This window comes from Tympanuchus pallidicinctus, unplaced genomic scaffold (assembly GCF_026119805.1).
Source record: "Tympanuchus pallidicinctus isolate F22 unplaced genomic scaffold, pur_lepc_1.0 scaffold1, whole genome shotgun sequence".
Taxonomy (NCBI): domain Eukaryota; kingdom Metazoa; phylum Chordata; class Aves; order Galliformes; family Phasianidae; genus Tympanuchus; species Tympanuchus pallidicinctus.
In genome coordinates this window covers 92,117,954-92,145,662 of record NW_026294618.1, presented here as the reverse complement: position 1 = coordinate 92,145,662, position 27,709 = coordinate 92,117,954, and the positions used below count along the sequence as shown (strand labels likewise).

The 27,709-nt window shown below is 39.3% G+C and overlaps 3 protein-coding genes across 5 annotated transcripts in view; 2 read left to right on the top strand and 1 right to left on the bottom strand.

Moving 5' to 3' along the window:
- WDR26 (WD repeat domain 26) overlaps positions 1-17,009 on the top strand; it is a 32,248-nt gene extending 15,239 nt beyond the window's left edge. For both annotated transcript variants that reach the window (XM_052695536.1, XM_052695545.1), the window contains 8 exons: positions 313-451; positions 4,287-4,427; positions 5,834-5,953; positions 6,799-6,944; positions 7,487-7,565; positions 8,175-8,304; positions 10,754-10,939; positions 12,304-17,009. In XM_052695536.1, coding sequence (XP_052551496.1) covers positions 313-451; positions 4,287-4,427; positions 5,834-5,953; positions 6,799-6,944; positions 7,487-7,565; positions 8,175-8,304; positions 10,754-10,939; positions 12,304-12,329 — 967 coding nt within the window. In that variant the 3' untranslated portion in view covers positions 12,330-17,009. The remainder of the gene's footprint in view (positions 1-312; positions 452-4,286; positions 4,428-5,833; positions 5,954-6,798; positions 6,945-7,486; positions 7,566-8,174; positions 8,305-10,753; positions 10,940-12,303) is intronic.
- Positions 449-27,467, bottom strand: CNIH4 (cornichon family AMPA receptor auxiliary protein 4). 2 transcript variants are annotated; one of them, XM_052695611.1, is made up of 5 exons: positions 27,328-27,467; positions 25,867-25,935; positions 24,746-24,858; positions 21,212-21,352; positions 449-3,263 (listed from the first exon to the last, which is right to left on the bottom strand). In XM_052695611.1, exons 1-5 carry the CDS (start codon positions 27,394-27,396, stop codon positions 3,242-3,244), a joined length of 414 nt encoding a protein of 137 aa, XP_052551571.1. In that variant the 5' UTR covers positions 27,397-27,467; the 3' UTR covers positions 449-3,241. The 2 variants fall into 2 exon arrangements, with proteins under 2 accessions (XP_052551571.1, XP_052551563.1); XM_052695603.1 differs by lacking the exon at positions 449-3,263 and adding an exon at positions 20,474-20,667 and having other exon boundaries at positions 27,328-27,466.
- The window catches only part of NVL (nuclear VCP like), a 30,508-nt gene continuing 30,230 nt past the window's right edge, over positions 27,432-27,709 (top strand). The window contains exon 1 of the mRNA XM_052695510.1: positions 27,432-27,566. Coding sequence (XP_052551470.1) covers positions 27,510-27,566 — 57 coding nt within the window. The 5' untranslated portion in view covers positions 27,432-27,509. The remainder of the gene's footprint in view (positions 27,567-27,709) is intronic.

Sequence of the window (27,709 nt, the reverse complement as noted above, 5' to 3'; positions counted from 1 at the left end):
CTCTAGTATTTTCTGTACATCACAGAAGCGTACAGTAAAAGAGCTGTCCCTGTCCTAATGAGGTTAGGTTTATTCCAGGTTATATGAAGCATAATGAATTATGTGAGGGTAATAAGACTATCTCTATAATTAGTTTTGTTTACTTGATACTTAATTTTTTCAGACCTGTCTAAGTTACCTGATCTGGCACTTAATACATTCTTAATTTTTATTAGACTGGTTGGGTTTTGTCTTGTTGTTTATATGTATCTTACTACTTTCTTTCTTTTTGTTGTGTTTTTGCTTAACGCATCCCTTTCTTTTTTTCCCTAGGAAACAGTTCCCTTGCTATACACAGCAGATACTAACGGAGCACTGTAATGAAGTGTGGTTCTGTAAATTTTCCAATGATGGCACTAAACTAGCAACAGGATCCAAGGATACAACTGTTATTATATGGCAGGTTGATCCAGTAAGTGTGCAACATACGTTAAAATGTGTATGAGATTTTTTTCCCCCTATATATCCGCTTTTTTGCTAGAATGGTTTGATTTGATTTTATCTTTTTCTAAGACAGACTAGCATGTACTTTAGCCCTCTGAGTAGGGTATTTGTCTAGGATGGAAAAAGCTGAAGATCACAGTCAGTTTAAGTTAGTGAAGACACCTGAATACCCAATGCCTGTAGGGCCTGAAATGTTGGCTGCTGGAATGGGAACTCCCTGTGCCCCCTAACCAGCACTGCTGAGTAGAGCCTGCTAGTGCCCTCCAGGGGTGCTTCTTAGCTTGAAAGCTTTGAGAAGCATTGGTGAAAGTGGAACGAGCATGGCAGTGTTAAGAGATAATCACTTCCTTCTAAGTGACTTGCTAATATATGTGATTAAATCTGTTGAATTAACCCGTGGCTACATTTGAGTTTAAAGAAGTCTGTCCATCTCACATTACTTCTGAGTAATAAAATGGTGTATGCTTAAAATTGCATTATTATATCACTTCACATTAGTTTCTGTTTTGTCTTAGTTTGAGCTGACAATTTAAATGCTTGGCAGAATCCACTCGTGGGAGACTGTACCCAGCCATTTCCTTACAGGCCACGTTTTTAGCTTGTATCAAATGTGAGCCACATTTCCTGTTATATCAAATATCCAACAGACACAAGATTTGTATTTCCTACCTGTATCTATTCTTACCTAAATAAAAAGTTCAAGTGAATCCAAGACTACTGTCTTCTAGAAATTGGATGAAAGTATGTCCCTATCTTTCATAACAACTGAAGGCTATCAATAAACTTTAATATATGCACACAAGTAGCTGGAGTTGTTAATGCTTATAAAACACTATCAGAAATAAGATTCCTACAGGTCTTAACAACACATTTGCAAACTGTTAAGCTAAGCAGAAGATCGAAGGTTTTTATGGTCCCATACAAATTTCAGTAGGATTTGAGAACTGAATTTGATCCTTTTCTACAATTGAGTTAAGCTATATAATTTTAGTCCTTTTGATGTTCAGATAATGGGAGAACTTACAACCTTTTGGTTGTGTATAATTATATGCGTCTTATAAATTAGCAGATTTTCAGGTGTAGAACTGTTGTTTGGCTTTAGTCCTGTTACTGGATCCAATGTGCTTTGAGCTGAGAGATATATAGCAACATAATGTGACTTCTGTGCTCAATGTGATTTTTGAATTAAAAGAAAGAATCAACAGCAATTCCAATTAAATTGAGGATCAAGTGGCTTTGCTGTTGATTTGTTACTTGACTTTGTATTGACAACTTTTAATTCACAACATTCTGATGGTACGTTTCATGATGAATTGCCACCCAACCAAATAAACAGATTGTGTTTTAGGTTATCTTAACACTTAGATTTGTGGGTTGTTATGGGAACAAAATCTCCAGTAAAGAGTCGAAAAGCTGTGTACAGTTCTGCTTTCTGTATTTGAGTACAAGCAGGGGGGGGAAATCTCTTAAAGCATTTCAAGGAGGTAGGCTTCTAAATAATATGAAGTCACATAACTCTGATTTCAAATTTGCCAGAGCATGCTTTTCACATTTCCTGTAGCAGCTGACAGTGTCTTTTGAGTAATAAATTTAATCAGATTCTCCTGCCTTTAAGTAAATAAATTTATTCTAATCTGCCTGTATAAGCTGTAAAGAAACAACCATCCAATTCTGGGCCAGTGATAGGGGCACACTGTTCTAAATGTGTTTCTTTTCCATACTAATGTATTACTAATATATTACTAATATATTACTTCCTAAGACCCATCTATTTGTCATCTAAACTGTCTTAACCCATGCTTCTGTTTTCATTATCATTTGCTCATTTTGCTGTTCTTTCAGCAGCATTAAATAATACCTTGAGTAAACTAGATTTGAGTGTGGAATGCATTATTTGACTGTTATAAAGTGTGGCAGAATCTCTAAAGCACAAGCATTACATTGTCTTGTCTGGAATGCATCTTCCTTTGGTAGAGTTTGCCTTTAACTTGTTTCTTACTGGAACTTGTTTTTTACTACACTTTCTCAAAAACTATTGACAGATGTTTGACTTCTCAGCCAAGGAGCTTAATCATTACAGACTTAATAGCTGAATAGTCTTTTCTTCTTCATAACAAAAATTTGGGAAGTTATATGTAAGGGGTAGAATTGCTAAGATTTATTTAGGTGACAGATGCGAAGCAATCTGACTAAATTTGGGAACGTTTACCTGAAATACCTGCTGTTATAGTGAGAGCAAGACAAATTATAGCAGTCCTATTGTATTTGTAGAAAGGGATGAGAGCAGTAGGAGAGTGACAGCCACAATTCCTATCATTGTAAGGAAAAAATGATACACGTCCTGTTCCTCTTGCCTCTCAAATGAGGTGCTGTAGAAGTGGCAGGCTACCCCTCCACTGGGATTAGTTAAAAAAAAATGCAGCACTTGCAGAGAAGCTCCAGGATGAGAGGTGTCAGATGTGACTCAGTTCCTTTTCAGATCGGTTCAGATAGAGGCCTGGCAGTGTCTAATGTAGACCAAGGAATAATGAACAGAATGAAATAGGAGAGGCCTTGAGAAAGTCTGTGTGTTTGCTCCTGTTATTTCTGTTCTTCGAAGATTGTTCTTAGCCCATTTTCTTTTGAGGCATTTTTCAGCCAGCAGAATGAGGAAAGCTTCAGGCTGACGGAGTTGTTAAATCCCTTGCAGCTGATCCCAGAAAATAGACCACGTCAGGCTCTTTCTCTGTTGATAATATTCTTTCTCTGGAATCCCAAGTCAAGAGATGCTCTGCCTAATGCTAAAACAAGTGAAAATGGGACAGTTTGAGAAATCAAACACCTTCAAATGAGTCAGATTCATTTTGAAGAGAAGTATGAAGCAAGAACAACCCCCTCCCCAATCAAACAAAATCAGAAAAAAAAACAACCAAAGAAACCTTCACAAAAATTGTTGTAAGCAATTCAGCAAGATCTATTCTATGCAGTGTGTTACTGTAATTCAGAAGTTAATGTGTGATTTTTTTTCACAGTATCTAGTTGTACTACTTATCCTCATAAGAAGATGCTTGAAAGTCAAGTTCCTTTGACAAATCAGCATTAGAGCAGTTCTAAGATAAAGCTCTTGTAAGATACTTCTGTGTGTGCAAAGTATGCTTCATTCATAGAGTCTGTGGAAAGGGTGCAGAGGTTGTTGTAGGCAGCGCTTCTGAGAAAAGGAATACCTCACTTGTGAGCTTTTAAAGATATATCTGTGAAATCTTTTTTTGACCAGTGCACAAATATACTCAGGTTATTTAAAAAAAAACCTTAACGATGAGGGTTTCGGTTATTAATTCTGCTTAACTAAAACAGTTTTCCAACATGTTTGTGCTTTACTTTTAAGAAAGTAACTTAATTCTGTAAAATATGGATAATCGTACTTCTGTGTACCAGTAGAGGTAGGGACTTGTTTTGGCATGTAAGGTTTCTGTAGTATTGAGTGTCATGTAACATAAGACTTTGTACACAACAACATTTTGTGAGTTCCACGTTCAGAAGAGTCATGGAAGATTAGAACCAAATACCTACATGTTCTTGTTTGCTTTTCATTTTTGGCTTTTGTTTCTATTTTTGCACAAGCTTTTGTCTGATGGTCATACTCTATAAACTATCAACTGCTTTTCCAGTAAGAACTTATTCACATGACTTGTAAAGTGGACTTGTAAAATGCCTGTGCCAAGTTGCATAAAGCGAAGTGTCCGTGCTGTACCTGAACATGTTGTACATGTGAAATGTGGTAGGAGCTCATTTGTGTTGCCTCAACGGAATCTCTCTTGTTTCAGGATACTCACCAGCTAAAACTACTTAAGACATTAGAAGGTCATGCATATGGAGTCTCTTATATTGCTTGGAGTCCAGATGACAACTATCTTGTTGCCTGTGGCCCAGATGATTGTTCTGAGCTTTGGCTCTGGAATGTACAAGTAAGTGGTGACTCAGAGTATAAAAAAATAAAACTGTGGTCAGCTTGCAGCTTTTTTAAAAGAAGATGTATGTTAAGGTAGATATATATAAATCTATTAAGCATGAAGGATATGAATTCTTCAAACTTTCCGTACGAAACTGTGAGCATATAGAAAACAGACTAAACTTCTTCCCTAATTTGGGAAACAGCCAACAAGTTCTGTACTCGTTTTGTACAGAACTGAAAATAGAGTTGGAGTCTGAATGCCTGAGACTGCATAGCAATTCCGGTGTATCTGATGACTGACTCTTCATTTCTAAGAAGGGATTGCACAATTCCACAAGACCATAGAGAGCTACTGAAGAGAAGAACAGCAGAAATAAAAAGAAACAGGACAGAAATACAATCTAAGGAAAGAAATAACTAGCAGAAGATTTTAGAAATAGTGTGCATCTTTTAATTTGTTTCTTGTTGTTTTGTGTCACCCTCCCAGTAATTCTAGTGAAAGGTCCACAGAGACTCAAAGTTCTGTCTTTCAGTCAGAAAATAGGGAATTTGGTTATTTTCTCCATGTCTTTGAAAACCCTTTTCTGCTGTTGATTTTTATGGGCAGCTGAGTTGATACAAAAGCTTCACTGGCTTCAGCTGTAGGCTGTATAGTCTTTATTGCACTGTTTAGACTCTGAACTAATTTAGTTCCCTAGAAACAAAAAAAAAAAAAAAAAAAAAAAAAGGTTTTTTTTTTTTCCACCCTTGAAATACTTTTGTTCTGTTTCAATTTATTTAATTGGCTTAGTGAAGTAAGTTGGCTCAGTGAAGAGCATTAGAGCTGGCACAAGGGAGTAGAGAGAAACCCTTACTGTTTTGGCAATGGTAAGCCATTTGTTGGCTCTCTGTCCTGTGAAACAGCAGTGTTATGAGCTGGGCACAAAAGCTGAAGTTTGACATGAAGAGCTTCAACTTAGTGAGGAAAACGTTGTGAATATATACGTATATTTTTACTAAACACAGTCTTGTCATCTGTTTTCTTTTGTTCTACTGTAGCCTTCTCACTCCCCACATTTTGGTTTGTTTCATTTTGTATTTGCATATCTTGGTCTTACACTTTCTTCTGAGTTGAGTTCCCCTCTTTAAACTGTAATCTCACAGTTGTCTGATGTACCCACTACTTTCACCCCTCTTTTTGAGGGACAAAATGATAAATTTCCCCAAGTCTGAGGAAATGCTTGAGATGCTGTGGTAACTCTCTCTTTTTATTGCGTTATTCATAGGGTTTTTTTGTTTGCTTGCTTGCTTGTTTTGTTTCTTAAATTAGTGTTGAAATGTGTGTACTTCCAGGTACTGCAAATTAGATAAAGTTATCAGTATCATTTTAGGAGAGGATTCTCCTGGCTGGTATCGGGCATTACTGTCCTTATTTTCCAGACTGGGGAGCTGAGGACAAAGATGAGCCAATCTCATGAAGACAGTTTAACAAGTGTGGCCTGGAATCCTGATGGGAAGCGTTTTGTAACAGGAGGTCAGCGTGGACAGTTCTATCAGTGTGTAAGTTCTCTGTATCTGTCACACTGAAAACAAAGATAGAAAGAAACATTTTGTCGCAGTCCAATGTGAGTTTTGATGCTTTTTTTTTTTTTTTAATTTTCTTTTGTGTGTATATTAACAATGAGTCTTCACAGATAAGCTTTAAAAAAAAAAAAACCCTTCAAGTGCTCTGAAATTTGTATGTACAATACACGGATGCTATTATTTCAGCTGCATTTCTGTTTCTGTGTACTAGTCAGAAGGGCTCAAACGCATTCACAAAGCAATTACCTTGCATAAGGGAGGATTGGTGGGATGGAAATTTTTGTCATAGCTTCTTTTGAAAACAGACCGTTAAAAAGCAGTGCCTTTGCCCATATATTTTGTTTATTCCTTAGAGTTTTCTATGCCTTCTTTTAGTTTTTGCATGCTGTCATTGCCTAGTGTAAACAGAAATTTGAAGCCCTCATTTGATAATTAGTGTTAATTTTTAGATAGTGTTCTGCAGTCTCACCAGTACTCTTAATTGTCATCTGACTTGGTGTCCGGAAGGATGCTGCTGTATGCAAGCCTCACTCACTGCATAAGTGAGCTTGCAGATTGCTCCCTGACATGAAGTACTTGCTTCTTTTCTGGTTTGGTATGTGCAAAGAAGGGGATTCACACCTCTCCAGGACAGATAGTTACAAAGGTCTTCAGTTAATCCAATCCAAGTCCTAAATCATTAAGTCCTCTTCATTAAATGGTAAGATTGCTTTTTGTAGCTGCTGTGTGAACAGAGGGTGGAAAAGATGTTTGTTGCATAACTCCTCCAGAAATCTGAGCCTAAAAGCTTGTTTATCTATCTATTTATTCATTCTGATCAGGACTTAGATGGTAATCTCCTTGACTCCTGGGAAGGGGTCAGAGTACAATGTCTTTGGTGCTTGAGTGATGGAAAAACTGTTTTAGCGTCGGACACACACCAGCGAATTCGGGGTTATAACTTTGAGGATCTTACAGACAGGAACATGTAAGTATCAGGTTTTGAATTCCTGGCTGTGTGAGAAGATTGAGAAAGTGTGTGGGGCAGGATGAGAAACAACTTCTTGGAATGCTCTTGGAATGCTGTCTGTATTAAATGGAGAATAACATGGGATAAAAATTTGTGGTTTCCAACTGCAGCTAGATGTGTTAGGTCAAGTATTAGAAACAATTTTGTAAGCACAGGAGTTTTCTCGTCAATATTTTGGCATTTTTGTTGTTGTGTTGTGATTGCCTCACATATATAGTATATCCATCCATTAATATATCCTGCTTTAAAGTTAGGAGCTGTATTTGAGGCATCAGGTCCATTTAGTCCTGGAATTTATCATAAGTATAAGAAAACTAACAAACTGTTGCAGGCCTGGCTAGTATTGACATAGAGATGATACTAAATATCAAATAGAAATTCAAATTCAGCACTGTCTTTCTCTGCTGATAGAAGTGCAGAGATGGGACATACTCTTTGTCATGGTGTTGCACTATTATTTGGTTAAGCATACTCTTAACAGTGATGTCTTTCAATTTCAGAGTACAAGAGGATCACCCTATAATGTCGTTTACTATTTCAAAAAATGGCCGCTTAGCTTTGTTAAATGTAGCAACTCAGGTGAGTTTGTGACAACTCCAAATGGAACTGCCAATAAATCTGTTTGCAAGTACTTACTGCTTTTAATTTTCTTTGCATTTATCTTGATGGAAATTGGAATATTTGATATTAACCAGTTGTATTTAGTTTAATATGAAAACCTTAATGTCATACTACATTTGTGAATATTCTGTGACAAGAAAGTAATTTTATCCTTGAGACTGACTTTTTGAAGTGAATTATAATCAAGGCTTTAATACTATGAAAAATGTATTCTTAAATGTAATTATCTGGCAGTAACACAGAGAAACCAGAAAATGCAAGAATTGTGGGAGGTTGACATATCTGGGGGTGAATAGAGGAGGTGTTGGGATTAAATTAAAATTATATGTATTTCTGGTTTGGGGACCTTGATTAAGTATAGTTTTCAAAATGGATGGTGCTACAGCCAGGAAGTTGCAGCTAGCAATTTAGAGTATCTTTACTCTCTTGATCTAGTAACACTACCAAAGTTGTCTGAAGTAGTGCACTTTCATCACATTTAAACTTTTTATAAAAAGTTTCAAAAGAATGCAGTGGGTAAAGTTCAGTGGTTTAAAACAAAAAATCTTCTGTACTTCTGATTCACAGGGAGTTCACTTATGGGACTTACAAGACAGAGTTTTAGTGAGGAAGTATCAAGGAGTTACACAAGGATTTTACACAATTCACTCATGTTTTGGGGGTCATAATGAAGACTTCATTGCGAGTGGCAGCGAAGGTAACATCATCCCTTTTGTACAGAAAACTGGAATGCTGTATCCTTCCTATACTTTGCTGTTATAACGTTAGCATCTGCAATCTCTAAAAACAAGCAAATGGTTTATTAAATAAGTCTGAGGAGCACCAAGATTATAGCATACTTCAAGAAGTAATTGTGTGCTAGCAGAATGAATCTTTTGACAGATTGGTGCCAGGAGAAAGCACTAATGAATTTATTGTGTTGTCCTCTAAAGCATCTGAACAGTTTTAATTAAAAGTGGGTGGGATGTTCTTGAGGGTTTTTTCTTTCTGTGGAAGGATGCACTTATGGCTTGAATCAGAAATACTACCACAGAGTAATAGCCTCATTTGCCTGTTGAAGGTACAGGTGTGGTGAGGTGATCTGAATTTCAGTCAGAGTTGCCAGCTTCATTACAAAGGAGTAGTCTCAAATTAAGCAGTTGCTGACATATTACTAAGGAGCCCTTCTAGAATCAAAGGCTTTGTGTGATGTGTTTTTATTCACATTTTCTGTGGTAAGGAAAGAAATTATTAATGGCTTGTGTCTCGAATTGATTCAGTGCTGTCGCTGATGTAACGCCATCACCTCCCACAGAGGTTACATGCAGGGCTAAGGATTACACTTTGAAATATAATCACTGTGTAACTCATGTATGTTAGAAAATAGGACCAGGACATTGCTAATGTCCTCTTTTAGAAAACAGCAAATACATCTAAAATCTTACTCTCTGACAAGGGCTGCTGGTAGATGATACTAACTGAAGGTCAGCATCTCCAATCCAGTGCAAACCTCTAGGGATCAGCAAGTTCCCTGTTTTCACTGTCTGTAAACTACTCGGCACTTGTAGATGCTTATGCCACCTTATTTAGATTTGGTCTACCTGAGGCTATTGCCTCTGCACAATTTGGAATTGTTGCAAATGTGGCTACTGACAAAAAGTCACTGTTTAAACAAACAAACCAAAACAATGAAACAAAAATGTAATGGATTACATTGTCATAACCTCTTATGCTTAGGAGGTTGCCCTGTCAGCTAGGTAGACCTTTTTTTCCTAACAAATTAATCAGTAGGAAGAAAACGAAGGTCTCTTTCTGAACGGGAAATCGACTGCTGCCTTACTAGTATGTTTTTTCAAAAACAAAATGCAGACATTCTGACAAGCACCAAAATACTGGTTTGTGTTTAGGCTTTGATTCTCCTAGACAGCAGAGGCTTGCGTGTCCAGTATTTAAGCAGAGAGTGAATTGTTTGATGAATATTTGATGAATAGCGTGGATGTGTAGTCTCCTGAAATCAACCAGAACATTTGTGTTAATACAAGTGTGTGTAAAAGTGTTGTACTCAAACGAGCTGGTTCAGCAGAAGACAGTTGAGTTATCACATGATTCCGTGATGCTGTTCTAGCAGGTAGGTCAGAAAGCAAGTTTGTTCTGTAGGGGATTGGGAAGAGGAGTAGAGAAGGATTGTTTTGTTTGATAAGTCTTCAGAATGACTTATGCATCAAAACCTTCCAAACAGATTAAAAAACAGACAAAATGATGCTCAAGTCAGTATGTTAGTACTTACTATTTTTGTAATGCCAATAATGCACGCTTGTTCAGTTTAAATAGCTCTATTTGGAGTATTCCAAAGGCTTACTTAGCAAGATCAACCCACACGGTTGTTAAAGGCTGCTAATCTACTGTTGGGAGGAAAAAAATGCTTAGTCTTAAGTATGGTTGGTTATAAAACAAAACATTAAAAAAAAATGGCAGTGGAGTGGACCTTTTCACTTTTTCATTTCTTGTTCTATCTTGCAACAAAGAATTAAAAGCTTCCTTTCACAAAATAAGATCTGCGGGATTGTTTATTGCATCTATTTGTACTTGAATACAACTCAGGAATGAATTGTTGTCAAAATCAAGAAATAGCTTGTAATTTGATACATTAAGTGGAATATGGCAAGTCTCTAGTAGCAAGATTTATTCCATAACTGCAGAGCTGTGATCTCATCCTAGTGTATAGCAACATGTGGTTGTAAATATTCTAGTATTTGTGATTTATAATCAGGTCTTAATCTGTAAATATGATTGTTTTTTTTAAAAAACTAGTAATAATGTAAGTGTTCCCTTTGAATAAGATTACAACTATATATTCTTAAGAGTAAGTAGCTCAGCTTGTTTTTTATCTATGTATTGGCTTATTTGCATTACAGTCACATGTTTTTCCTGCGAGGCTTAAAAGGAAGCAGCATGCCCTCAGTGGAAGATCTTTGCCCATACTCTTTTGATTGCTTTCAGAAGAAAAAAATGTAGTGCTGTTGCCCATTCAACAGATGCAGGTTTTATAAGAATGCTCATGTCTTTGTAATGGCTGAGAGCTTGCATGGAAATGCTGCTTGATATAACAAACTGATCCGTGTAGAGCAATGTTTCTCATGTTTTTCTTTAATGCACGTTTTCTTTAGATCACAAAGTATATATTTGGCACAAGCGTAGCGAGCTGCCAATTGCGGAGCTGACAGGGCACACACGTACTGTTAACTGTGTGAGCTGGAACCCGCAGATTCCATCCATGATGGCCAGCGCCTCTGATGATGGCACTGTTAGAATATGGGGACCAGCACCTTTTGTAGACAACCAGGATATTGAAGGTGAGTGTGTCTGTGTGTGTGTGTGTGTGTGTGTGTGTGTGTGTGTGTGCATGACTGTTTTCTAATTGCTATCAACTGCCTCAGTGGGTTTTCTGTGCTGTGGAGAAGCGTTTCCAAACTGATGCTCCCAATTTCTTACATGGCCGTATAGTAAACTGCGATGTCACTGAGACCTCACTATTACATTGACTAACTTGTGTAGACTTCTTAAACATTGCCCCTAGTGCTTGAAGTGCATGTAATGTCATTAACATTGAAATAACGCATTCTGAGCAAATATCGTGCTATTACAGTGTTTACGCAAGTGTTCTCCTGAGTCTGGAGAGTGGAATTTTTGCATCCTACAAGCTGTACATGATTGGTTGTACAGCTTGTAGACTTCTGTCTTTTAAGTTGCCCTGTATTGGATGCTGAGTGTGGGTGTTATTTCAAGGGGAACCAAACAAAGTAATCAAAGAGAAATCCATGAAGTGAAAGCAGATGAGTAAACACTTCTAGTTCAGAATGTCCCTCAGGTGAAAGTGGCTGGAAGTCGGAAGGATGCTAAGACTAAGATTCATCTCCTTTCCCTGTTCCTATGCTTTCTGACTATTTCTAGTACTGGATTAGGTTGACCAGCCTTGCCAGTCTCATTTGTAACATCTTGAACGTAACACACAGACCTGAAGCCTATGCTCCAGCTTGCTTCACTTGTATTTGGATTTTTGTTTTCTTCCAGTTACCTGCCTACTTACTTTCTTAGTTTCTCCAGAAAATAATTTATTAAAGTCTATTAAAAATAGAAATGATAAAAACTGGATTTCTCGTGGCAGTACATCTACAAGAAATGTAGGTGCACAGAACATATCTCCAGCAACTTGGGAACTTTAAATTGGTGGCAGGCAGCTTTGTAATTAGCACAGTCCCCTGGAACTTGAATGTAAATGTATGTACTTCATTGAACAGGCTGCCCAGGGAGGTGGTGGAGTCACCGTCCCTGGAGGTGTTCAAGTAACGTTTAGATGTTGTAGTGAGAGACATGGGCTGGTGGGAAATATTGATGATAGCTGGATGGTTGGTCTGGATGATCTTAAAGGTCTTTTCCAACTTTGGTGATTCTATTCTGTGGTCTATTTTGCAAGAGGCAATTTTCATGTACCAACAGCTAACGTGCTAAGTTTAGGTATTATGAGTGATGATATCTAAACCTGCTAATTTTTACTATGGGATTTAGTTGCATTATAAACTTGCAGTATAACTATGCATGCTTAGTAACACTTAACACAGTGTATTTATGTAATGTAATTATAGAAATGCTAACTGTTGATAAGATCTTCAAGGTTTGATTTTTTTTTTTTTTCTCTTGTGTTTTTGTTTTTGCTCAGAGGAATGCAGTAGCATGGATAGTTGATGGCGAATTTGGAGCAGACGACTTCAGTTTAACTTAATTAGTCGTATTTTAAATGGCTTGGGATTTGGTGCAAACAAACATGATTGATAGCTGGACAGACATGCTCGTCATGAAAAAGAACCATTTCTGAAGCCCGGTTGGGGCCAAACATTTACCACCTTGCTTCATAGTAACCAGTCAAGATGAAGCACGTCGTTAGAACGTTGTTGGACACCGTGTTGAAATTACCCCCCATCGGTTGTGAAGAACTGTGCTACATTCAGGCTAACCATTGAACTCAGTATATATTTTTCCCTCCTGCCTTTTTGTCTGGCAGGCTACTGTTCTTGTTGCTCTTCTGTGTAATGAAGTTTAAATGCTTGTTTGGAACACTTTATTTAAGAGTTTAGAAGGCTTGATAGAAAGAGTGCTTTAGTCTGAAGAGTATACATTGGATAGGAAAGTATTTCCTTCTCTTGTTTCTCAAATCTCTCCGCCTTACTTAGCTTGAGATCTTTGCAGCTTGGTTCATGGATTCTAGCCTTGCCCGTTGCGCAGTATATATAAATTGAGATAAACCAATGAACTATGTCAAAAGCACTCTCAATATCACATTTGACAAAAAGTTTTGTACTTTTCACATAGCTCGTTGCCCTGCAAAGGGGTTAACAGCACAATTTTTTAAAAATAAATTATTTATAGGATTAAAATGACTTCATTTGTATACATTTGGAATTAAACCAATGCAAGAAGAAATGTGGAATGTGGTATCACTGATGCTCTTCCAGAGTGTCTTGACACCCAATCAAAAGCAGTGGCTGCAAGGAGCTTTACGTAGGCAGCAAAGCTTGTTTCAGAAGGAGAAACTCACTGTCCATATGAAAAGATAAATTGTATTATTTAGGGAAACAAAGAAGTGTTCAGAGTACACCAGGAGATTAAGAGCTTAAACAAGACAAGGTCTTTTTTTTTTAGTTATATAAATATATGCAACAATACTGATAAAAGGTAAACCTCAACAGAAGAATGTGCTGAATTCTTTATTTGCAAAGTCAACATTTTGTAGAAGTAATGAACATTCAAATCATAGATAACTTGTTTTGCAATGGAAAACTTTCTTTATTATTTGGTAAACAAAGATGTTTAGACTTTGAGAATTTACTTCTAAGTTTGCAGGCTTAAAAGTCTCTCCTGGACATTGTTGCAAGCTGGTGCTGTGAACACGTTAATGCTTTTTGGAACAGTTCCACTAATATGCCATGTTTAGCAAAAAGAGACATTTATAATTGAAGCTCTTTTTTTTTTTTTTAATAATAAACAGATGGCCTGGCATCTCTATGCTTCTGCACTACACACAAATTCCTTGTGGGATGGCACTGGATTTCCTTTCCCACCTTGGGTAGAATGGTAGTGTTGTTAGTGCTCTGAAGTAATGAGGGAGCAGGAGAGGGCATGCCACCAAGGACAATGTGAATGGAAGTGTGAACTCACAAGATCCACAATAATCTAGTGACATTAGTCATGTATGGAAGAAGGATGAGGGAAGGTTTGCCTGAGTTCCTGGGAAGAGCATGTAGCCACTTTGATGAGTGGGAATGTGGTGCTTAACATAAATAGTCTCTTTTTTTTTTTTTTTTCCTTCCCAAGAAAAATGAAGTGCAGTTCAGCAGGTCAGATTTTTCTTTTTAAGATTTCAGTAATTGGGTGGGTTGGCTTGTTGGTTGTTTTTTTCCTTGCCCTGTGTAATCTGCAAGATGATTTAAGATTCTGATAATCTCGTTGAAACCAGCTCTGAATCTGACATACTCATGTTCAGTACCTCCAAAATGAAGTAGGAACTTAACATTCTTATCTTCAGTTTAAGTTTGTCTTAAGGTGAATTGCTGGGATAGTAATAACTATTCCTGTAGGTTCTGAGTAGTATATATGTAAATTGAAGGCTACAAATCCGTTTCTCTCCCATTCTCTCATTTTAGAGGAGGTGTTTCTGTTGCTGTTATGTTGGACAGCATAAGATTAGTCAGTCTTTCTCCTGTGGCACTGATATTGCAGGGAAACAAAGTTTTCCTACGGTCAGTTTTTAGTAAACCTAACTTCTGGTTTAAAAACAAACAAATCCACACCAAAAACAGTGTTTTACATCTTCAAAACATGGTATAATTCATAAGCAATGGTAGCATGGGAATCTTCAGAGGTTACCTCTGTTTTGTCATACTCTGAAGCTCTGATTTTTAAATGAAGTGTTACTTAGGGAGAGTAAAGGGGAGGGAGATCAGTTCTGGTTTGTGTCTCGTACAACAGTCTGGCACCACTTGCTTACCTCATACTCATTGGACTTCAGTGGAAGCTTCAGGCAGGTGTTGAAGGATCAAAGTCTCGTTTAGACTGAAAGTCTCACATGCATTTCAAAAGGCATTTTTCATGTGGTTAGCAGTACCTAAACCGAAGTGAGACTCCTTACCTGGTACAAGCTATATGTGGGTACGTATGAGCTGATTTCTACTTTCTGCTGCAATGCATTGTAAATAAAAATTGGAACCTAGCGCTTCTTCCAAAATCTGACCTCTTCTGGAATAGGTATGTACCTCTAAAGAACAGGTATTCAGAAGCAAGTTAGTTAGAAATGCGTTCTGATATCTCTGCTTTAATTTAGTTTTGTGGTGCAACTATGCAACATAAAGGAAGGTTCCTTTATCGTATAGACGGCATTCTTTCCAATGTCAATTCCACCATACTGCATAGATGTCAGCTTGTGCCATGTAGCGTGCAGAGATGAGAGAAAGGAGAGAATTTTACCACAGTACTTGGTCCCTCAGTGAAGCTGTGCTGCAGATCCAGTGGTAGTGAGAACCAATCTAACCTGGCAGTTAAAGAGAAACCCAGACTGTTTCTAACATGTTGTGTATTCACAGTGCATCAATTGAAAAGTACCAGTACTTTTTGTGCGCAGAGGATAAAATGAGACTTTGAGGGGGAAAAAAAACCAAGCTTGCTCATGCAACACATTGATTTCCACATGCTTAAAAATGTTTGTAGGCTGGAGTCAGGCTGGAACAACCACACACCTGCAACAAACACTGTGTTTCTGGTGAACAGTTTCAGAGAGGAAAATACTGTAAGAGCGTACTACACTTTCCTAACTTTCTTTGGTAAGCTCTTTGCTTAATTTTTGCAGTAGCCACAGGTAATTGCCAAGGCAGATCTTTTAAAAAAAGAAAGCTGAAGCATTTTGTTATCTGAATGCTCTTTGGCTGTTCAGGTAAGTAATTTTCAAGGCACAATGGAGCACAAAAGGGAAAACAAGCAGTGATGCTAGATTTGTCCTTGTTTGGGTGGGTGGGGCAGTAGGGGGACGTGACACCTTCATTTCAAATTCTCCGTATTTTCTCAAGTTCTTCAAAGCTGACTTCATTTTTATGATTAGAGCAAAGGAGCAAGCTAGAAAGCTTTCCTGATCTTGCCTGTTACTTCTCATCTTGGCTTCAAACAGGTAATGTTGAATAAAACCCAGTATGCTTGGGAGTTTATGTCTAGTTGTATCTCCTTACGCTGATAAGCAGCGCTCCCATCCAGAACCAGTTATGAAGGCTTCCTTAGAAGGAAACAAGGACTCGTACAATTAGCTGTAGTTCGAAGGGGAAATGTAGACCCACGTGGGGAGGTAGAGAAAGAGGAATGAAGATGAAAAGCTGGATTTACTGACAAACTACTGTAACTCAAGGGGGAGGAGGAGAAATGCACTTTCAATAGTTTGTCCATATTTTTTTAGCTACAAAACACACCTGTATTTGCTAAATGGTTTTCTTTTTGTTGTTGTTATCTTTGGGACAATTGAGGAACATCCTTCCCATAAATAGCTACACTTTTTACCTCCTCCTGTCTTTTCCACGTTGGCTGGAGACCATTTTCAGCTGCCATACTTAATTTCAAAAGAACTGCTACTTTTAAAGATATTTTGAACTTCTTAACTCTGACACTTTTTTAAACAGGGTGGACTTAATTGAAGTGTGCAGTGTTGAACTGCTGCTGCGGTAGCTGCCTCTAGTTGTTGAACTGTAGACAAGTTTTTTTGTTTGTCGATCCAGGTTATCTGGATTCAATAAGAAGTCCGTGAGAGTGTTCCTCCCATCTGGTATGAATGTGTGCGTGCGTGTGTTCCACAAACAGACATAGAACCAAATGTTCTAGGTACTTGTCATGTTTTATTGCATACTTTGAGTCGTGCGTATGTGAAGTGTCCTCTGACCTGAAGGTTTTGGTTAATATCAGTATATTTTTATAAATTGGAAATTCATCGTGCCCCATCTTTTCCTTAAACATCTTTCATTGTTAGGGTCTATGTGCTAGATTTGAATCTTAACGTTTTTAGGCACAGATGGAAAAAGTTATTGGCTCCTTGAAAACACATGGGACAAAATGGATCCTCAAAGCATGTATGTACTTACAAACCAAGCTGTAGAGATCAAGAAAAGAACTTTATTGTTGATCTCAAGATTTCTAAGTTGTCAAGATTTATATGGAGTTGTGGTGGAACTAGTTAACACTTAGAGCTTTTGGTATGTAATGACTATTTGCTATGGACTGATATTAAATGTTTCAAAGGATTGCGTTCTTAAACTCTGGATTTTTGTTACTCTCCTCGGATTATATTAAGTAGTTAAAATTTCTTTGCTATATTACATTAAAAACATAAGAACTTTGGGTCTCGTATTTATTTTCACTCATTTTACTAATTATTTACAGAACACCGTTTTAACTTTTTTATTTTATAAATGTGTAGTATTTTAAACATATCTTTACAAATGGTTCAATTGGAACTACATTAACTTCTGATTTGTTTTTATTAGGATTTTTAAAAAAAAAACAATACACTTTTTCCATGTTGGTGCACAGCACTTAACAGAAATGTTTGTATTCCCTTTCTTTCAATTCAATAAACAGAATAAATAACTGGAATGAATAGTTCTTAGTTTCCTAAGCTTCACTTACTATCACTGGGATGTTCATTTCTTGATCATTAATTGTAAAGTTCTTCCACATTTGCAGCATTTTATTTTTTGATAGGAGAAATCACTTGTGACAGCTCAGCTGAAGATGAATTCTCTTACTGCTGTGTGCAGCTCTCCAGTTTTTGGCTCTGATCTCCTCCCACTTTTCCACTGCATGGAAGCAGTTCAGCGTGCTGCTCACCTGCACCCCATTCTGTGCTTGTTTATGTTGTGGAACAACTGCTCTTTGAGGCTGGATGAGAGCCTTCTTTCTTAATGCTGGAACTTACTCAGGTATCATAAGCAGGTTGCTGACCATAACCCATCTATACCTACAGTTCTTTCCCACAATAGGAAGGTGCTCTTAAAGTACTTCTGTTTCTTGCTTAGGCTTCTCTTACCAGCTGCACATCAGGAACATCTTATCTGAAATTGATTTAAGCAGCTTTTGTGGCTCTTGAACCCACTCCTTATCTGTTGCTCTTTTTTCCTTCCACCTAACCCTGCATTCTTGTTTCTCCTCCTACCTTGCAGGATAAAGTTGAGGTGCCATTGTATTTTGTATGTACTGGTACCACAGACAGAGTTGTTCAGCTGTAGCTAGCGTTCTGATAAGCAAAAACTGAACCTAAATTTGCCTTCTACTTCCTGTAAGTTTTCCAACTTTGAACACTTTGGCAAATTGTGTTCCATTTTTTTAATCCTTTCAGCTTCTATCTGGATTAGAAAAATGGTCTTTATGCCATCTCATAGTAGCACTTTTTAATTAATATTTATCCCCTTGCTTAGAGGTTAAGCTGTGCATGTATAACTGTGCCTTAAATGCAGCTGCAAACAGAACGGGCATGTCTTATACCTTTCCAGGCACTTGTTTTTCCTGCTTCCCTGGGGCATGAGTACTTAAATGAGTTGCTAGATTGCAGACCCAATTCAGCCATAAATTATCCATATGGCAGCTGAAGGAAATTTAGTTTCTTTAACTGTGCCCCACCACCACCCCCACACGCTGTTGCACCTGTCATCCTACATCTGCCTCTGGCTGGTGAGAAGAGTGTAAGAGAAACAGGTACGTGATTTCCAAGAGCTGTGACATAAGTAGGATGTAGAATGAATTGTGATTGTATTTTTTTTAACTTGTTAGATTAGATTGTTTAAGAGAATTCATGTAAAGAACTTACTATTAGATGACCACTTCATAATTAGCTTAAATCCAAACTCCAAGGTAGGGTACTTCTGTGCTTCACACCTTAGCACCTGTGCTTCCCATGCAGTCCTCTACTACCTTGCCATGTGTTGCACTTGCTTAAGCTCTCTGCTCCTTACAGAAAGATGGCAGCCTCAGTTTCTGCCTCCTCTTAAAAGAAAAACCTTGTATGTATAATACATATTTATAGAGAATGTTCCAAAGATTAACTACCAAAGTTAGTACACATCTAGTTCTTCTGCCACCACCTGTAATATTACTATAATATCTTCATAGGCAAAAAAAAAAAGCCTTAGCACTTGTACAAAATGCTTTGGAGTTTCTTGTGAAGCAAAGAAGAATTAGAATAAAGCTGTACCAATACTAAACAGGTGAAGACATGCTTTTATGGGGTCAGTTTCAAGTCAATTGGTAACCCCTATATAGGGCTTATTAAAATGGTTACTAGGGCTTCCACGCATCCTATTAATTCCACTGCTTACTGTACTGTTACCATAATACAGAAAGGCTCTAGAATAAAACATTCATTAACAGAACAAACAAAATAATCAATAGTCCACAACATATCAGTGAATTAGGGGGAACTGTATTATTTTTAATTAATCCCTCTCTCTTAAATGAACTGTATTTTCACTGTACAGTTGAGTACTAACGTAGTAACGAAGCTAACTAATTATATTATAGACTGTGGGTAAGGAAAAGAACTTAATAGCCTTCTTCAAATGCTAGAGTGCTTAAAATTGTGGACTTTAGACTCTGAGACCGAGGCTTTCAAACTCTTATAATTCATTACAGAGGAATGATCAGAAGATTTATTTAAAAAAAAAAAAGTCTGCATACATAAAAAGTGTATCATTTCATATTTGACAACATCCATAACTGTTCTCATTGGTCTGCTGTGGTTATGTAATGTAATTCATGTTGAGAAGGGAGGTGGTGAAGGATGCACTTTACATTCCTCACAAATTGAGGCACACCCTACCCCCATTTTCTCTAATAGATATCAATCTTTTCTCTTACTCTTCCTTTCCTGCTCACACCTCAGAAGAAACACTTCACCAGACAGAGAACAAAAGCTTTTAAAATGAAGTGGCATCCTGTTTACATGATACATTGCAGCTTACATTGACCTTCTAATAGATTAAAACCAATGTAAGTGTAGATCTGTTTTTATTTTTCCACAGGAATGTAAAAGGCTGTAAGTTAAATACCTTACCTTGTCCTTGCATATGAGTAAGATAGCTTAACAAGTAGGCAACTAAGTTACTAAAAAAATTACTGACTTTCTTTTTTGAAATGCTATTTCTCTCCTTTTTACAGACCTACATCCTCTCCCAGGTTCAGCTTTACAAGGCAGTATTTTCTGGAGTTTGGTTTTGGGTGGTGTCAAGCAGAACTGATGTGCAGCTGTGGTAGCTATTTCCCTGGTTGTTTTCTAATGAGCATACATAGTTCCTGATACCTGCAACAGCTTAACTTGGGTTCCATCTACCATAAACTGAGGGCCAAACTTATCCTAGAACAAACACTGAATGGAAGCTTCAGTATTGTCTTTTTGCTGCCTGACCAAAAACAAACAAACAAACAAAGCCTCAAGCTGTTGCACACAGATTAAGGCCAATACACTCTAACTGTAGCTCTACAAGAAAGAATGACAAGTACTTAGCACTCACAAATTCGAGGACTTAATTACGCACCCACATTTTTGAAATACTAGATTTGACATGTATGTTTCCAGAAAATCATTTTATGCATATATAAAATGACTGAATAAGCAGCAGACATCAGAACTACACTTAAATTTGTTCTAGAACTGGTACTACTGTCTGCCTGAGATGTTCAACTGTGTTTCCATCTCACCATTTTATTCCTGTAAGTTTTGTAAGCAAGGACTTCAACTTACAATAGCAACAGCTACAGCACTTTGAGTTATTAATAAAGAAAAAGGAACAAAAACTGCTACACAAATCCAATGTCTTTTGAAAATATTTTATGTTAAAAATACAGGAAAATATTTTTTGTTCAAAGAAGAAAAATATACTGCATGATGCCACTGATCTAGGTATGTTCGGTAGGTGGCTGTGGCTCCATAACCAGTCACTGGAGTGATGACCCAATTTGGCAGCTAATGGTTCTTTTTCAATCATTTATCAAAGCCAGAATCATACTGTGATAAAACAGAAAACATAAGACCAGTGTATTACTGAAGCACATGCAGGTAGGAACAGCACTTGATTCTGTAATAGAAAGTCAAGGCAGCTACAAGTACTTGATTTATTTATGAAGGACTGCAGAAGGAAACAGCAGTTCTTCTCTCTGATTGTAGGCAGCCCCATCACAGAACTCATCAGGTTTTAACTTAACCTGATGAACTTTATTTTCTCAAATAGAACTTGTAAAATAAACTTTAATTAAACTTTTTCTTAATAGGCCACTTACTGTAAGTGCTAAAATCACGTAAATCTCTATGTTGTATTTATCATTGTTTTGAGATTAAGAACTAGTCTGACTTTCCAAGCAATGTTTGATCAGAAAGAATAAAGGCATACGATACGCTTGCAGCTGGCAGTCAAAATACATCACTGAAGCTTAGCAGGATGCAAGAAGATAAGACAATTATGAACATCAGCAATTATACGAGCAGAATAGAGGAGATAAAAATAGCTGGTAGACAATTCCTTTGTTCTCTAAGAGCAATTTTTGCAACTAACCTGTAAAGGTACATGAAGAAACAGAGCAGATGAAAGCCTAGCTTGATCATAGCTTCTTTCATGTGCGATTTCAGTTGTCCCCGGTTATGGATCTCTGTGGGATCAAATACCCCCATGTTTCCACTTGGCACCATAATAAACCTGAAAGAAAAAAAAAAAACACCAGGAACAGAAAAGTAGAGTTGTTAAAGCATGGGGGAGTATCAGGGAATGAGAGAGGAAGACTTTGCACAGAAGGGACTTGCATCCAAAGAGTTGTTTTGCAGTTAAGCAAAAGGGAGCATTTTTTCAATTCTATTTTGGTCTCAGGATATTGCATATAACTCTGCCACTGCAATCCACAAAGAATTGGAGCATTAGTCCAGTTTCCTATGTACATGTGAGAGAGTTTCCAGTTATATCCAATGCCAGTGCGTTTTCATTGCTGTTTGTGATTACTCAGTGTTAGGAAGAAAACATCTATCCGTGGTGGACAGATGTATTAAATGAAAGAGACTAGGAAAAAAAGAAGAATTAAATGACTTACTTACAAAAAATAAAAAATTTTAAAAAATCAAGATGTATGTAGATTATCACAAATTCCAATGGTCAAAACAAGATAGGACAAAGGATGTGCATATTATTTCTGTCTTTGGCACAACTATGCTGCGTTATCTCAGCAAAGACACAGCTTTCCTGTGGCCTACAGGTTGAAAGACTGAGCAGAACTGGAGAGCTTCAGTACTACTGCCTGAATCCACATAAGAACACAAGCTGAGTGAAACAAAGTTGAATGTAATCTAAAGGAAGAATAAAGCAGCAACATAAACATTTGTGTCCTGTTAAAATTCAAGAAAAAGCATGTTTACTTGTCATAAGCATTTCTCAAGAGAACAAATGCAGGCACTGTGAAATTTTCACTCCAGCTGAGCCTAATCTAGAACAGTATTGCCATCATTTCACCTACATCCCACAAAGGTTTTATCCTTTTAGGAAAACACTCTTCCTACACTTCAATTTAACTCCTGGTCTTAGACCTGGAGCAAAAGCAAGGTCTGTGAACAGCACACTTTTAGATTTTCTTTATATGCTTGAAGAATAACAACAAAAGAACCTCCAGAGAACACTCTCCCACATATTACAACAATCACTTCAATGACAGGAGGCACTTAGATACACCACAAAGCACAGACTTCTTCAGCATCAACACTTGTTTGGATTGGTGTCCTCATTCCCGAGTAGAATCATTTAAACCTCTCTAAATTCATGTGCAGCAACATTTACTCCAGAAATTACTTCTTGAAATACAGTAACATAAAGAGAAGATTCAAACACACCCACCTGGTGCTGGAAGTTTGCAGCTCATGGTAACAGGTTTAGACTTAATCTGTTCCCACCTGATCCTAGCTTAGTCATTCACACCCCCTCTTTTTACTGCGCTCAAACTATTTTGCAATCCAAGATTTTTCTGACTACTGTACCATTTGGCCTTTAAATAACTGAGGCAAACTTAAGTTTTACCCCAAAACATCAGATTCCCTCTCTAACACTACACACTTGTTTTTATCAAGCTGTATCACCTTCACTATGGATGTGACAGTCCAGGCTGCCAGTGTGGGTAAAAGCCCTTGATCCTCAGAAAGGAGGCAGGATTAACAGTAGAGCCCTAACTAACATTTCGACATCCTCTGTCAGTATAGGCAAAGTATCACATTGTATTCATTTAATAAGTGCATTGCACATCTAGAATTGAGGAAATAAACCTGGATTTTAGGTACTGTGAATGACAAATACAACAGCTGTCAATGTAAAAAGACAGCACTCAAAGCTTTCTGTCTGAAGTGTGGAAATGGTGATCTCTGCATCATTAGCTTGCAGAATTCCTTCTGACAGGTTGGATGGGAAAACAAGAGGCTACTTTACACATTAGCATAAGTGAAAGGAAGTAGCAAAGGGGAAACTAGTGTAAGAAATCTCAAATCCAAAGAAAATGCATTCACACTCTAGTGTCTCTGTAGAAACACGCTACTCTAAAAGAAACATAGTAATACTACACTCAGCAGCAGATACCAAAGGGAACATCAGTCATTTGGTGCAACAGCATTGCACAAGCACACAGCTGTACACACAGGTGGCCAAACAAAACTATCCCCATGTGGGCCTTTAGGCAACGCTCAGCAATTAACCACAAAGCGCTTCATGTTTCTTCAACCGAGAAACATTTGAGATCTTTGCTAGAAGCCTTTTGCAGAAAAGACATAATTACGGAGTTACAGTTCCACAGAACAATCAGGATAATAGGAAAGAAATCTCCTCTTTCATGAGAGCTACAATACCCTGTTTTATTTAACCAACAACCCAAAGTGTCCCACCAGTCAATCCCAGCAGGTGTGTGGAAACAAGAATTACAACCAATCCTACAACTTACACTGTTGGTCTGTTAACGGCCTGTAGTACAGGGAATGATTTGCCAAAAACCCATATTCAGTTTCATCAGCATAAACACCCCTTAGGACTCAATTCTCTGCACATCAAGTGATATCACATATTTCAAAATGATACAAAATAGAACACATTTGAACCGCCCACCCCAGTGTTGCCACATGCAAAGCTCTACTGGGAAGCAAACCATTCCAAAGCAGCAGACAGCTCACTGTGTGAAGACCTGCACCACAGGCAGCTGTCATAAAGAGACTCATATGGAAACCTTTCCAAACGGTGGACCCCAAAACTCTAGTAGATAAAGCAAGTGAGGGGAAGAAAGTGAACTGTACGCAAAGGTGGGTGCTGGGGATAACCAGGCAGATGATTTTATAGCCACCAGCCAGGCTACGTACTTTTGTGCTGCTATCACTCTCAGACACAGAGGTAAAGAATGAAAGGCAGTAGCAACTGTCCCTGCAGCAGTACTTCATACCCCAACTAACATGCTGTTACTTCCTTCAAGCTTAGGAACTGCTCACATATCAAGATTTGTCGATCTTGATTTAAAATCTGTTCATGAGAAAGAATTACAAACAAAGGCCAAAAGCTTCACGTGCTTTACTCTGCTGTGTTTCTTCTAATATTAACTGCAAAGAGAGGTGTATGGGAACTGCTGAGTCATGGCCTGAACCTCTGATTGATCACCTGAGGCGAGCCATGAGTCAGCCAGAGGAGCACAGGTGAAGGCAATTCTCCTGTGCTGCAGGAAGGGGTGGAGCCAGGCCCCAGCCCTCCTAGACCTATTTAAGAGCTGGCTGCCAGTGGGGAAGGATCTCTTCTGGAGATCTGCTCTGCTGTTGTTCTGTGAGTGAGCCCAGGATAGTGGTAAGCCTTCTATCTATTCTCTTTTGTTATCATAGTCTGCTTTGCCTAAACTCTCTTGTTTATTTTGTGATTATAACAGCCTAATATTCTTTGATTATACGAGAGGAGAGCCTTGTTAGTTAGATCTGTGGAGACTTAAGAGCTCAAGAAACTGAAGTGTTTCATTAAGATGTATTACGTTCATGCTAGCCTTAAAGCTGAGCTACTAACAGTGAATGAAAAGCACGCAAAACCATTTGCACTTACCGATATATATTCCATGTTGCTATTGGCAAATTAAGGAGGAAGATGAACCAGTGCAATGAAATAAGCATTAATACAGTGACAACAGCATGGCCAATCACCTCAGGGACAACCCACTGTAAAAAAATAATAATAATTTTTTAAAAGATAGAAAATAAAGTTACATAGACAAATGTAAATTCCTTTCTGAAATAAAAATCTGCATCATTCCCTAATCATATCAAACAGAAAACTCATGGAGGCATGTGATTTCATCATTATGTGGGGAAATGAATACCTTCAATCAGATTCCACATGAGTAAGCCAAAAATCATGCCTTAAAGTACTAAAACAGAGGTTCTATATTTAACACAGTGTTTTCTAGAATGAAACACAGCAGCCATTCAATCACAGCTATATTACACAAATGTTAAAGAAAATAAGAAAGTATGCAGAGCTCATCTGAAATCACTGCAGAGAATGCTTGATGTGGGAATGTAAGAAGCAGATAACTAAAACTGCAGACACAGGACATACAAGCACCTTCAGGCATGGCAGAAATAAGAACATGGACCAATATGAAAACAGACATGGGTAAACTGGGTCAGCCCCTAGCAAGAACGCATTTTTGGCTTGACAATACCTTTGAATCAGAGCAAACAGACATATGAATGTCATACTGATTTAGCAAAACAGTTCCAAGTGGATTTGATTAAAATTGTGCTTTTTTTTTTTTAATCTCAGCAAAATTCTCTGCTGCTCAGGAGGTTTGGAACTATACACAAGTGTCAAAGACAGCTGCTGTAAGGATCCCTGAGTTCAGCCACAAGCAGACATCGCTACTTGGTGGCACACTCACACAGAGGAAAGCTGAAAAGCTCCATGATGAGTAAAGTTCACGTGCCATGAATTCAGAATAGCAGCCCACCTCTGAGCTCTGACAGCCAGCAGAATGGCCTCTGGGAACTAACTTACTGACAGACAGGGACCTGACAAAGACAGGCAGACTGAAATAAAGGATAAACAGTTTGAAAAAGTATTGCCAATCCAGGCTCTTCAGATATACATTAGCTTTTGTTATTTGTGATGCGGAGATGCCAGATTGCATTTGGTGGGGCTTTAAAAAACAAAGAATAATCATTTACTTTATTGAGTTTTGAACAGCAAGACCTCGCGTTGATGTAATCGCATTCCAAATCTGACAGCGTAATTATCTGAAGGTAGCAATAAGGAACAACTGTACTCTAAGTCAGAATACTCAGGCACTCAAAGGAGAGGTTCAAGCTGGTTCTGCCCAGAGGGTGGTGGGCACAGAACAGGCTGCCCAGGGCAGTGGGTACAGCCCCAGTACCGGAGTTCAAAGGGCATTTGGGCACTGCTCTCAGACACAGGGTTGGGATTTTGGGTGGAGCCAGCAGCTGGACTCAGTGATTCTTATGTGGCCCTTTCAGCTTGGAATCTTCTATGATTCTATATTTGCATGCAGGATGCTGAGGAGAGTGCTGTGCCCTGGGTGCAGATGGCTGTTCCGCAGCACACCTGCCACAGGCACATTTCCATCAGCTCTCCCTGCAGCACAGCGTTAGGCCACGCTTCACTATCAGTCTCAATGACTTTATGGCACTTCTCCACCGGCAGCTATTGTACAAAGTTCAGCTCGAGGCCGAAAGGAGAGCAGGGAGGTACACTCAATGATTTCACAGAACAGCGAGGGTTGGAAGGGACTCAAGGATCATGAATCTCCAACCCCCCTGCCACAATGCAGAACCACCAACCTCCACATTTAACACTAGACCAGGCTGCCCAGGGCCCCTTCCAATCTGTCCTTGAATACTTCCAGGGACAGGGCATCCACAACCTCTCTGGGCAGCCTGTGCCAGCACCTCACCACTCACTGTAAAGAACTTCCCCCGACATCCAATCTGAATCTTCCCTCCCTCAACTTAAAACCATTTCCTCTTATCCTACAGTTATCTACCCTACCTATCAAAGAGTTGATTCCCCTCCTGTTTGTAGGCTCCCTTTAGGTACCGAAAGGCTGCAATGAGGTCACTCTGCAGCCTTCTTTTCTCCAGGCTGAACAAGCCCAGCTCCCTCAGCCTGTCTCCATAGAGGAGGTACTCCAGTCCTCTGATCATCTTTGTGGCTCTCCTCTGGACCCTCTCCAACAGCTCCCTGTCTTTCTTGTAGTGGGAGCTCCAGACCTGGGCACAGTACCGCAGATAGGGCCTCACAAGAGCAGAGTATAGGGGGACAATCACCTCCCTGTCCCTGCTGGCCACCTCTCTTGTGATGGATCCCAGGATACCATTTGCTTTCCGAGCCGCAAGCATTAAGCGTTTCAGCAGTAAGAGTCGGGAGCACGAGGGGCAGCACGAAGAGCGCACCGCACCCCGCCCCGCCGAGCGCCCTCCCCAGCCGCACACCGCCGCAGCCGCAGAGCCAGGAGCTCAGCACCCCCCACAGCCCCGTCCCGAGGTCTCTCCCCGCCGCGAGGCCGGGCCCGCTCCGCCCGCAGCCCCTCGCAGCCGCCACAGAGCCCGGCCTCCGTCGGGCGCGGCCCCGATCCGGCGCGGCGCGGCCCCGACCCGACCGCAGAAGGATACGAAGTAGACGGAGAGGAAGATGAGAGCGCAGCAGTCGATAAGCGAGAAGATGAAGACCACCGACTCCATCCCGCCGACCTCCCGGCCGCCGTACGCCCCGCCCGGATCCCGCAGGACCCGCCCGCCGCCGGGCACGCCGGGAAGAGGAGTCCAGCCAGCCACGGCGCGGGCGCGCGGCGGCGATGCGGAGCCGGCCGGGCTCCTTCGTGGACCTGCGGCTGAAGCAGCGCGTGAAGCAGGTCCGTGCCTCGCCTCTTCCCTCAGCCCCGGGGAGCGGGACGGGCCGCGGGCGGAGGGCGCGAGGGGAAAGGCCTCGTCTCGTCGTTGTGCTTCCCGCTGCCGCTCCGGCCTTAGGATGGTGCCGAGTGAGCGGAGGGAAGGA

Coding starts and splice junctions, on each gene's coding strand:
- CNIH4 (XM_052695603.1), bottom strand. CDS start 27,396: ATGGAGTCGGTGGTCTTCATCTTCTCGCTTATCGACTGCTGCGCTCTC. Junction 21,353..24,745: donor GCAACATGGAATATATATCG/GTAAGTGCAAAT, acceptor TTTTTCTTTCAG/GTTTATTATGGTGCCAAGTG. Junction 20,668..21,211: donor TTCTTCATGTACCTTTACAG/GTTAGTTGCAAA, acceptor GTTTTATCACAG/TATGATTCTGGCTTTGATAA.